The sequence below is a fragment of the Lonchura striata genome, chromosome 26 (genome assembly GCF_050655825.1).
Source record: "Lonchura striata isolate lonStrDom1 chromosome 26, ASM5065582v1, whole genome shotgun sequence".
Lineage (NCBI taxonomy): Eukaryota > Metazoa > Chordata > Aves > Passeriformes > Estrildidae > Lonchura > Lonchura striata.
In genome coordinates this window covers 2,094,387-2,106,678 of record NC_140728.1, presented here as the reverse complement: position 1 = coordinate 2,106,678, position 12,292 = coordinate 2,094,387, and the positions used below count along the sequence as shown (strand labels likewise).

Sequence of the window (12,292 nt, the reverse complement as noted above, 5' to 3'; positions counted from 1 at the left end):
GGAAAACCATACACATATAGAAAATAAGAGTATGTGTACATTGTACGAGTCAAAACCCAAACAAGCCCTACCTGTGTGGGATTTCCCTTCCCAAGACCTTCCTCTGCGCTTCCTGCATGCACATGGCCTTGGAATGCTACACAATGGCTGGATGTGCTGGGTGTGAACATTTATCTCCTGCACACACACTCCTGAGGTTCTGACTGCAGACACCTGCAAATCACTCATTATTTTTACACAGATCTTAAAACCCAACTCCAGTTCACGGCCTGTTGGTTCTGCACTGTCTAAACCACGGTCTTGGTTGGCTTTCAGGGGTGTGAGCCAGATTTTACCCACAAACATGTTGCCGTTCTGGAAAATAAATGTAATTTATTATTGGATATTGACCCCCCCATTCCAGTAACAGATGTTCAAAAAGATGGTATAAAAATCATCAATTGCTGTAGAAACCGTTGGTAACGATGAAGTGCTTGTCCTGCAGGTTTATTTGCACATTTTGCTATATAAAAATGTCACCTCCTTTTACATCTCACAATTTTTCCTTGTACAGAAAATAGCTGTAAACAATTTACTACCAAAAATTCTTCTGCCATTTCACCCTCCCGTGAAGGAATGAGAATTTCCTCCGTTTTTGCTCTTTTCACTACTAATAAATAGGAGCTATTGGAGCCAGTGAAATGTTGCAGAAGCCTTCAAATGTTCTCTTGTTCTCCACGACCTTTCTAAGCGTGAACCTGAGGAAGTCTTTGCCAAAACTGGTTTTTCCCCCAGATTTCCTCCCCAGGTGTTCAGGGTGAGGCTCTATTGCAGTGCTGGGCTGCAACAGCTGAGCACGGAGCAGAGCTGCTGTCCCAGCCAGGACAGGATGGAGCTGAGCATTCCAGGGAACAGATGTGGCAAAACATCCTCCAGCTCGTGAACCTTGCCTGTTGTGTGTTGGGAGTTTTTTCTCCTGTAACCGCTCTCCTCCAAAAACACTGATCATTTCTTTGCAGCACAAGCCACCAGCAGGATTTGGGATTGGCAGCAGGGAAGGGGAATTCAGGGGAATTCACCTGGTGCATCCTGGGCTGCTTCAGGATGGAGGCAGAGCCTTGAGCACACAGAGCTTTAGGGAAAGAAAAGCTCTTCAGCACAGCCAGCTCAGTGCAGCAAAGGATTCTCAACCTGGAATATTCCAGTGCAGCCCCAGGAAGGCTGACTGGGCCAGGAGGGCTCAGTCCCTCCTTGCCACATGCCCAGGGACCAGATTTTACAGAAACCTGGCCCCAGCCACAGCCACTGGTGTCCCCCCAGCTGCAGCTCTGGTATGGCTTTAGTGTTTGGTGTCCCACAGCAGTTCCTGCTGGTTCAGTGCCAGCTGCCAGGATTTGGCCCCATTAATCCAGTTTTTCTGTGCATGCCATGGAATGACATCACTGATGAGACCAGTTCACTCTGGATGTTGTAGAGCAGTAAAGCAGAAAGAAAACTTCTGATGCATACACTGAGAATCTGTTTAAAAATTGGAATTACAGATTTCTGTCAGTTTTCTTCTTTCTGCCCACACTGCTGGTTCTCTTCTCTGGTGTCTGGTGGAGATGCCCAGGGCTGATGTTCTGCCAGCTCATGGTTTAATTTTCCATAACTGCAAAGAGATAAGAAAGGGAGTTTGGGTCTAACAGGAATGGTCTTCATCTCCAAGCAACATTCTGTGTCTCCTGCCCATCTTGCTCTGCTCAGTGAGTTCCAGTTTCAGGACGAGCCACAGGAGGACTGGGATAAAGGGAGGAACCCTGGATTCTCACAGCTTCACCTGAAGGGAACTGAAACTGAAGTGAGCCCTGTCCTTCCCCCCAGAACTGGCTCAGGGAGGTGGGGACACACCCAGCAGGTTCTGGTGTTTGGGTTCCCAGTGCAAACCCAGGCTTCTCTCAGGGCTGTGGCCCCAGAAGTGACCCCAGAGATGTTCTACTGGCTGGCACAGGGACACTTACTCTGATATTGAACCCCAGCAGGTCACTGATCACTCCTGAGACAGCAGAGAGGATGACAACCCGTGTGATGTTGTAGATCAGTGGGTTCATGGTCAGTCCATACAGCCTGAATGGACTATCCAGCTCCTGCAGTGACAGGACAAGGGTCCATTAGCACTCCCAAACACCAAAGAATTAATCCTCTGACTTTTACCTGAGCACTGGCACTCCAACAGACTGGGCTGCCTCTGTGTCCTTTCTTAGATACAAGTACAGGAATTGTCAGTGCTCCAGAGACATCTCCTGCTGAATCCAAAATCTCTGCAGCACCCCAACTGCCCCAGAGCCTGACACTCCAGGCTGCAGAATCACCCAGCCCAATCCATGGACTCTCAGACTCTGCTCACTGCTTCCCAATCCTCTCCCTGCTGCTAGCAGTGAGCTCCAGCATTAGAGCTGATGAAGAAAAATGAGACTGAGCAGTCAGGAGAAGCTGTGCTCACCCAGCCTCTCCTCTCACTTAGTTAAACCACTGCTCATCGAGTTCTCAGCACTAATTACCCACACTGGCCTTGTGCTGCTCCCTTTCTCGTCCCAGCTGCAGCAGCACTGAAAAATCCCTCTGTGAGCACTAACTCCAGGAGCCAAGGGAAGGCCACATGACATTGCCATAATTCCCTGCTGCCATCAAATTCAACCATTCAGGCACAGCATCTCACCTTCAGCAGCTTAGTGGACAGTTTCAGCACATTGTTCACCAGAGAGAGCTGCTCCTTCTTGTTTGGCTTCTTCTCCATCTTCAGGTACAAGTTTATCTGTGACAAACACCACAGGCCAGGGGTTGATATTCCAGCACTAGCCCCCAGCTGAGTCCTATCTAAGGGAAATTGGAGCCATTTTTGCAGCCTGCTGTCACTCCTGAAGTAGTGAATTTAGCACTGATAACATAATTTTTTTCCAATTGTTTTGGCTAACACACATGAACCCAGAGACAAAAATAATCTAGAACTTTGAAGTTTGAGTCTGGCCCAACAGGACTAGCTCATCCCCCCCATGCTGACCAGTGCTTTGATGCCTTCTGGCCAACACAGGGGTTGATCCATACATTTTAAAGTTTGATTCCAGTACTTAAGCTGGTTTGAAATACAATAATTATACCCAAACAAACCACAAAGCCCAGGGGAGAACAAGCTGAAGGGAGCTACCTGCTCAGTGAGCAGGATGGAAATGTTGCTGTATTTTTTGTTGGTCTCAGAGCCCAGAGATGCCAGACGTAGCAGAAAGAGGAGCAGTGCTGCTTCCCACATCAGGAACTCCCAGTTGTAAGCTGCACTCAGAAAGGTTTTGTGACCCTTAAGAACCTGTATGGGGAGAAAACAAAGCACCAAATGTCATTGACAAAATGCCTGTTCTTGGGACAAGTGCACAAGCACTGCTCTTGCTCCTCCTCTGCCCAGTCCTGGGTGCTCCACAGCCACTGACAGCTCTTCCCAGGAAGTGTAAATCACTCCTGAGATGGGCTTACAGGGAAAGGTCTCATTTCTAACCTGCCTTTAGCTTGGAATTGGATATTTTTTCCTTCTGCTCAGAAAAAGAGCCTTATTCCTCCTCTTCCCTCCTTCTATCCAACTAACAGGCAATGAAGACAATTCCCTTGTCCCACTGACAGTCTCAGCCAAGCCTTTTGTAGGCTGGTGAAAGAAAAACCTCCAGCACTTGGGAGGGTTTTCCCTCCTTTATAAACCACAAAGGTGAAAATCTCACCTGGGCACAGCAGATAAAAGCAATTGAAAGAGCCAGTAAAAAGACTGAGGACACCACAACATCCACAGACCTCTGGGGGCCTCGTCTCTGCAGGAACAAGGACACAGGGTCAGGGCTGAGTGTAGTGTGCAGGCAAAACCCACCACAAACAGCTGGCACTGGCACTGGCACTCCCTCTGCAATAACCAAACCCCAGATCAGAACTCACCTTCAGGTAGGACCGAAGGGATAACCAGATCTTGATGTTCTCCACTTTCTTGAGCCTGAAGTGAGGGATTTCATATTTCCTGGCTTTCCTAGCAGATGTAATGTGACTGAAGAGCTTGGCAAACAAAAACCTCTGCAAGTTAAAACCAGAACCATAAATTAGTGTAAAACAGACCAGATTGTTTGGGATTCTTAGGGTCACTGGGTAAGCTCAGCATGAGACCTGGGTGCTCAGCAGTTGTTGTCATAGAATTCCAGATTGGTTTGTATTGGGAGGGACCTCAAAGCTCATCTTTTCCAGCCCTTGTCACGGGCAGAGACATCTTCCCTCTCCCAGGCTGCTCCAAGCCCTGCCCAACCTAGCCTTGAAGACTTCCAGGGACGGGGCAGCCACAGCCTCTCTGGGCAACACAGAAGGGACAGAGTAAGACTTTGGGGACAGGTAAGGGGTGACAGGGGAGTCAGGAATGCTATTGATAGGTATAATTTGTGACTGATCAATAAGAGCCTTCCCAGGCTCCCCTCCCTGACCTTGGCAAGGGCTGGGATGAGATGAGCTTTAAGGTATTCATGCCATTTTTATTTCTGCTTTCCAGGTTCCTGAAAGGCACCAGGACCTTTAAACCCACCTGTTTGTAGGTTCTCTCAGCAACACACATCATGAAGAAAAACATCCAGGTTAAGCACAGCCTTTCCAGAAAGTTGATGGCAGATAAGATGAGCACAGGGGCGCTGATAGGGGCTCCACAGAAGATGTGCAGAAGCTCCATCAGAGAAATGGAGCAGAGCTGCTCCAGGTTATCCGTGCGGAACAGTCTGTAGAGGAATGGCAGGAAGGCCAATCCGATGGTGATGATGTTTCCCAGCATTTGATATCCCACTCCCTGCTGGTGGGCATTAACCTGGCAAGCAGGAATAAAAATGGGATGATTACCTGGGGTTTGCATCAGAGAGAATGCCTGTTGTTGTGGTGGCATCAACTCAGACAAGCAGTGGGTTCCCCTTCCCTTCACAGGACAGAGCCTGAAATAATTCCACACATTTCAGTCCAAACCCAAAACTAATCAACCAAATAATCAACCCCCCACTTTCAGCACCCTGCAGAGACAATCAGTGATAAGTAGCACTTGTCAGTCTTCAAGAGACCTCAGAAATTTGGTGGTTAGGCAATTTTCCAGTAAGAATATGTGGGACAATCATCTTTGCAGCTGGGGAGGGACCAGTGTCATACTGCCCCTAATATTTGCATGTGTAGCTGTTTCCAGGGGTTTTGGTGGATGTTCTCTGAAGTGTGAGGGAGAGGTTGCAATGCCGCACAGCCTCCTTACCCTGCTCATGATAATCCCACTGATTTCCAGCACAGACATGTCCACCTTCTTGCAGTCATTCCCTTCCCAGATCAGAGCACTCACTTTGGCAGACGCTGGGCTGGTGTTTTGCAGCCAAAACAGATGGTTCTAGAAAAGAGAGAGGAGTGCAAACGCTGGGTCAGCTCTTTCTGTCTTGCTGTAAGAAATGCCTTTGCCTAGAATGCATTTGGATTGAGGGGGAAATTCCAATTTGGGTGAAATTCTTTGTTTTGGGATAAGCAGCCATGCAGAGGGGAGGGATAGACTTAATCATTAATCACTGATATAATTTCGAGCACTCTAGCCTTCCAGGGTGACTCTGGCTTCATCCAGGCTGCCCACCTTACACCAACAGCATCCTCATGTGCCACTCATTTGGGAGACAAGGGGAAGGGGGAGAAGATCCTGGATGGAAATCACCAACCTGCTGGAAGACGTCTTCCTTCAGGTCGCGGCGGGAGTCGCCGCAGGGGGAGCGCTCCTCGCTGTCGCTGGTGCCCGAGGAGCGGCACTCGGGGCCGTGCAGGAGATCGTCCCACAGCATGTCCTCGGTCTCCGAGTCCTGCCGGGTGCTCTCCGAGTCCCGCCGGCTCCCGCCGCAGCTGCGCGGCCCCGCGCTCAGGCACGGCCTGGGCTCCTGCAGCAGGAGAGGCCACAACCGGCACCTCCTCACCACCGTCCTCATCATCATCATCCTTCTCTTCCTCATCATCATCATCATCCTCCTCCTTATTGTCCTCCTCACCGTCCTCATCATCATCATCCTCCTCCTCCTCATCATCATCATTCTCCTCCTCCTTATCGTCCTCCTCCTCCTCTTCACCGTCCTCATCATCATCATCCTCCTCCTCCTCATCATCATCATCCTCCTCCTCCTTATCGTCCTCCTCCTCCTCTTCACCGTCCTCATCATCATCCTCCTTCTCCTCCTCCTCCTCATCATCCTCCTCCTCATCATTCTCCTCTCCTCATCATCCTTCTCTTCATCATCCTCCTCCTCCTCAACATCCTCCTCTCCTCATCGTCCTCCTCCTCTTCTCCCCCAGTTTCCCCAAGCTTTGAGTGCTCCCAGTTGCACCCACACAGCGGAAATGGTTTAAGACAATGTTTGGGGAAAGAGCATTTCGATACCAGAACTCGCACAGAGCCCATTAATTCCCCATCCCCATTCCCAACCTACAAAATAAAAACTGCTATATTCAGTTTAATATAAAAATGTCCTTTTTTATGCCTTTTGCAGAATCTGTTTTAATATTTCATTTCTATTTTGTATTAATTTATATATCTCCATATTTATAACTTGATATTCACATATTTATATTTTATTTTCAGGTAGGGTGAATGGCAGGGACAAAAAACCAAAATAATGAAGTGACTGAGAATGTCTCACAGAATAGATTAATTCCTTCATTACAGGAGTTGGACTTGTTCCTTGTGGGTCCCTTCCAACTCAGGATAGTCTGTGATTTTAAAATCAAAATTGATTAGCTTAAAAGCTGCAAGCACAGCCCTGCCTCCCAACCACAAGAGCAATTGCAGCAGCAATTAGAAGCAGCTTCAACTGCCCTTTGCTGCCAACAGAGTTAGTTAGTTATTTGTTTGTTTGTTTGTGGTTTGCTTAACAAAGCAGCACAATCAGGACTGTGAACACTGTGAAGGTTTATAAAGCTGCCAAGCAGCAGGGAGGGAAGAGGTCACACCTCGCACCTGAGAATTCTGAAGCACAATCATTTCATAAGTGTCTGTTCTGATGGAGGGGGGTGGAACGAGATGAGCTTTAAGGTCCCTTCCAGGCCACCCCATCCTCTGATTCTGTGAGCCCTGCCAGGCCTGGGAAAGCTCCCTCTCCTGACTTTATGACCATACCTGCCTGTATAATGTGGATTCCAGTTCAGACTCCACAACACTGTCAGAGTCTCTGGCACCTTTCAGGGCTTGCTTGACCTGCCAGGACCAAAGGAAAAACCACCTCATTATCCACAGCAAATCAGGGTGTGGAAAACAGCACTAATCCCACCTGGGTACCTGTGAGACAGCCTGGTTGAGAGAAACCAGAGGCCTCTTCTTCTCCTCGTAGCTGTTGTCACTGGAAGCCCCTTCCATGCTGGGGCGTAGCAGGATCCTCTGCGCCACGGCCTCGGCATCCTCCTCGCTCGACAGCTCGTCAGAAGCACCGTCCCTGTTGGTGCCATCCTCCTACAAATGCAAAGCCAAGGCCCCACCAAGGACCAGCCTGAGTCCCATCAGAGGCTCAGAGGCAGAGCTGCCCCCCTGGCACTGCCCTCAATGCCACATGATCCCCACAGAACACACAGAAACAGAATTCTCTTGGCATCAAAGACTTCACAGATTTTAACTCTTTCCCCCTGCTCTTGTCTTGCCTGAGAGGTAATGAGAGAGAATTTTGGGTGGGTGGATTTGGAGTTGGAGAAAGGGCAGCAAGAGGACGATGCAGCAGCAGCTCTTGGCTGTCTGTGCCTTACCAGCAGCCTCAAGCCCAGATGTATCTGCGAGCTGAGGGGTAACAAACCCAAAATCCTGGGCTGTGCCCCTACACTGAGCTCTGCCTCCCTCCAAACTCCTTCACAGAGAGGAGGTGGGATGGCACAGTACAACAGAATTCCACACAGGATCTATTCCAAGTTCTTCATGTGGAGTTAGCACACTACAGGCCCAGAGGAAACTCAAGAGTAATTCCCAAAATCTTTATGTTTCAAAGCTTTCAACAGAGGTCATCATGCTTTAGCTCTTTCTCTTTCCCCAAGGGAGGTCTCAGTCTTGCAAGACAAAATATTTTATGGAACTGCTTTTGAAAATGGCCAATTTAGTCATCATCAGCACTCTCCCTTAACTGAACACCTTGTGATCAGAAGTGTCAACAATTATCAGAGCACTCTGGTAAAACACACATTCCAGACTGTCTGTCTGACCATACTTGCTCAGGCTGGGCAGGGCTGGAGCACCCTGGGACAGTGGAAGGTGTCCCTACCCACAGCAGGGGTGGAATGAGCTTTAAGATTCCTTCCAGCTCAAACTATTCTGGAATTCTATTCTATGATTATGAAAAGAAAGCACAAGCAACTTTTCAGCTGCTTAGTGAGAGGCAGAAAGGGGTTTCTAGGTTCTCTAATGCAGGGAAAGATCAGCAGAAGGAGGGAATATCTTGTATTAGATCAAACCATACAGTTAAATACCAACACACTTTTGGGCACACAAAGAACACGCTGAAACTGTGCTTTCAAAGGATCTCCCCTGGCAGTACCTGATGGCTCTTCTCCCCATCAGAAAGTTTACTTTTCTCTTTGGAGTGCAGCAGCCTGTGTTCAGATCTGGCCTGTCTGGGTTTGAAGCCATCACCCACAGCACTCACACCACTTTCTGTCTCAGTCCCTTTCTCAGCTACCAGCTTTACTGTTCTATTCCTAGGAGAGAAAATACAATTAAATGCTTTTATGTCAGGGAAAAACTCTTTGGTGTAAAATAAACTGGTCTTCCCTTGTCACATATGTGCAGCATCAAACAAGATAGCTAAGGAATAAATAATTTCCTTTGGCAGGCTTTGTGGGCTGAGTCTGTTAAAAGATTTATATCTGCTTCACTCTCACTCAACATGTTTTCTGTATCTCTAATAGTATCTTAAAACTTCTAAATCAAGGGGAAACTTTTCATTATTTAAAAAAAAAAAATGAGAGCAGTTCTAAAAACAAAAAGTTCTGGTGAAGAGAAAGCACCTGTGAGCTGGAAACTCACCAAGAAATTCACCTGGGAAAACAGGAGAAAACAATGAAATATTATTCCATACAATCTCTCCTCCATTTCCTTGAGTTACTTTTAGAGAAGAAAGGTGCCAAAGTGAGAAAACTGTCCAAAGCAGAAGCCACAACTGCTTTTGGAAATCAGCTAAAACAGCAATATAATCTGAGCACTCACTCAAACAAGGTCACTTATCTGATTAATAAAAATAAACTCAACCACATTCTACAGCTCATGTAACACTTGGTTTCACATGATCTAATTTTATACAGTCTAATTTTATATGATCTAATAAGGACATACTAAATATTCCTGAGGAATCAGCTTCCCACATTACCATGGAAGTTTTAATTCAAGAAAAGACTGACAGGCTGTGGGGATGTCAGTGACAGCACATGCTGTGCCTTCATCCTCCAAGTACCAAATTGCTGCCAGTGTCATGAGCAGCACAAACCCAGCAGGAACCACGTACCTCCTCTGGAAAAGCAGGCTGGATAAATTGGTCAGCAGAGATGCAGAGCCAGACTGCTCTTCCTTGCTGGTTCTGTCAGAACACCAACTGCTCCCATCCACACCCACAGGTTTGCGTAACTTCCTGAATTTTAAGACAAGGAGAATTAAGTTGGTGTAAGAAGCTACTTTAAGGCCTTCTTTAAAAGATCTGAATGAGACTGGAACAGCTTTTTGGATGGCTTTTTTTCTGAAGCCATGCAAACAGAATGTATTTTCCAAATACAAAAATTCTGCCTATACCCCCAGCACATCTGGGTATCCCTGGGAAAGGCACAAGGGACAAAATCAGGAGGGAATCAGGTTTGCTGCAGCCACCTGAAGGAGGAAAGCTGGGTGCAGCCCCAGCATGCCCAGCTGGGAGCTCAGTGAGGGCCCTGCTGGTGCTCACCTGCGGCGCCGGCCGAGCCCGTTGCTCCCTGCAGCTCTGTTCACCTGCGTGGACACGATCTGGCAGTGAACTGTCCCCAGCAGCAGCATAAGGCACAGGGGTCCCATCACTTCACTGGCACTCACAACAGGCACCATGAAGTACAGCACCACTGCTACAACTGGAAATGGGGAAAGGCAAAAATTAAAGAGTCTGTTTCAACTATTTCTTTTTATTCTGCTTTGTTGTACTGTTATTTAATTTCTGCAATTGTTATTGTTGTATTGTATTGTTGTTGTTGTACTGTTACTTAATTTCTGCAATTACTAGTGCTACACACCATGAAACGCACATTAAGTAGATTCCAGACAAGATCCTCATGCTTTAGATTACGGACTACAAAATCACAGCCTCACTAAGCTTGGCTAAGCCCTCTGAGCCCATCGAGTCCAACCACTCCCCCAGCACTGCCAGGGCCACCCCTAACTCATCTCCCCATCTTTGATGTCACATTCTTTGCAGGACAAGGTTTATGGCACAGCCTGTTCCCTCACCTTGCATAATGTAGAGCACCAAGAGCCATGTAAAAATTCGCTGGGAGGTGACCTGTATCCACCACTGGCTGAACAAGGGGAAAAACACCACTCTCACAATTCCCTTCCTCGTCAGAGATGTCCAGGGAATTTCAGGCTTGGCTTTGGCAAAGGTAGAGCCTTGGAATTAAAGGAGAAACAAGCCACCATTAACTGTGAATCACAAGAACTCCCTTGCTGGAATTCCCCTCTGGGCAGCCCCAGCCCTGCCACAGGGCTGAGCAGGGGGTGACAGCAGCCCAGTTTCAGGCACCATTCAGAGCTGCACAGTTCTAGCAGACACAGCTACAGCAGCTCCTTGTCTTCCCTCAGAGCTCTGGCTCTGCCCTTCCCTGCCCACCCAACCCTGCTCCCCCCGAGCACTCCTGCAGGGCCACCCCAAATCCTCCTGCCCTGCTCTCAGGTTTTCAGGGGGCTCCCATGGCAGCAGGGCAGGTTCTGCTTCCCCCACCCTGCACAGAGCTGGGATGTACCTACAGAACCATGGAATATCCTGAGCTGGAAGGGATCGCCAAGTCCCTGCAGACACCCCAACAATGCCACCCTGGGCATCCCTGGGAGTGTTCTCCTGGAGCCCTGGCAGCTGTGCCCATCTCTGGGGAAGGAACCTTCCTGATACCCAATAAAACTGTGAAAAACATATATCTAATGATTGGCTTTTCACAAATGTTACAATGAATATTATATGGTGTGATGTTATAAAGTTATGCTGTATTAATTCTCTTAAATAGTGTGATAAGTGTAGTTTGGATTACAACATAACGTTAAAATAGAAAGTCTATGATATAGAATTTGTTACAAGCTCAAGCAGAAAGATGAGATAATCAAGAAACTCTTCACACAGAGATGTCAGGGAAGGGGGCCCATGAAAAGTTACGGCCTCCTTATCAGAAAAGACAAACATTCTTCCACCTTCTCTCCATCTTTTTGGAACCACCAGGATTAAGGAGAATTTGACAAAAACCAGAAAAGTTCTTAATTTGCAAGGAATTTGTGCCTCATGTATGAGATAGATGAATATGCAACAGGCTGTTGCTTTTAAGGTAATTCCTTTGTTCACAAGAGATGCTTTTTGTGACTTAGTGACCGAGAGCATCCAGACATCCGCAATTCTTTGCTTTTTACTGTCTTGTAATTGTCCTAACTCTAAAACTTATCACTCTAATTGTATTATTATTTTTACAATTATTTTATTATTATTAAGCTTTTAAAAATTGTAAAAACCAAGTGATTGGCGTTTTTCACACAAACCCTCCTGTGAGCCAGCTCCGGCCGCTCCCTGGTGCCATCCCCGTCCCAGGGAGGAAGGAACAGAGCCAGCAGCGCTCACCGCTGATCAGATCCACGTCGATCAGGTCGGGCTGGATGTGCCCCTTTTTCTTCGGCTTATTCTTGAAGCCCTGCGGGGAGGAACACACGGCCGAGTTAGCGGCGAGGGGAGCGGGGCACACCCTCCCTCTCCCCCCCGCCGCCGGTACCTTCATCTGGGTCTGCTCCACCGCCTTCTCCCATATCTGCTGGTCGTAGGCCCCGATCTGTGGGGAGAGGAGGCTGAGGGCACGGCCGGGCCCGCGCCCGCCCGCCCGCCCCGCGCCGCACTCACCTTCTTCTGGTACCATGAAATGGCATCGCGGCAGGCCATGGGGAGCGGCGGGACCGGCACCGACCCCGGTACCGGCACCGACCCCGGCCCGGCACCGACCCCGGCCCGGTCCCGACCCCGCTCCCGTTACCCTGGAAACCGCCCGGCGCTCGACTGGCTCCGCCTGCCGCCCCCCCACCCAGGCA

The 12,292-nt window shown here is 48.4% G+C and overlaps 1 protein-coding gene across 1 annotated transcript; it reads right to left on the bottom strand.

Moving 5' to 3' along the window:
• Window positions 1-352: 352 nt before the first annotated feature.
• Window positions 353-12,262, bottom strand: PHTF1 (putative homeodomain transcription factor 1). The gene is made up of 18 exons (XM_021536026.3): window positions 12,108-12,262; window positions 11,983-12,039; window positions 11,835-11,904; window positions 10,466-10,624; window positions 9,933-10,092; window positions 9,504-9,626; window positions 8,541-8,700; window positions 7,304-7,474; window positions 7,145-7,222; window positions 5,703-5,915; window positions 5,258-5,386; window positions 4,559-4,831; window positions 3,931-4,062; window positions 3,723-3,809; window positions 3,164-3,319; window positions 2,678-2,773; window positions 1,980-2,105; window positions 353-1,630 (listed from the first exon to the last, which is right to left on the bottom strand). The coding sequence occupies exons 1-18, from the start codon at window positions 12,144-12,146 to the stop codon at window positions 1,610-1,612; spliced, it is 2,250 nt and encodes a 749-aa protein (XP_021391701.1). The 5' UTR covers window positions 12,147-12,262; the 3' UTR covers window positions 353-1,609.
• Window positions 12,263-12,292: the final 30 nt, after the last annotated feature.

Bases quoted from the DNA above. Each gene is read 5' to 3' on its own strand.
- PHTF1 (XM_021536026.3), bottom strand. From the start codon at position 12,146: ATGGCCTGCCGCGATGCCATTTCATGGTACCAGAAGAAG. The intron at 12,040-12,107 runs GTGAGTGCGGCG...CTCTCCCCACAG, and splicing joins TTTCATGGTACCAGAAGAAG to ATCGGGGCCTACGACCAGCA. The intron at 7,475-8,540 runs GTACTGCCAGGG...TTGCATTTGTAG, and splicing joins ATGGGGAGAAGAGCCATCAG to GAGGATGGCACCAACAGGGA.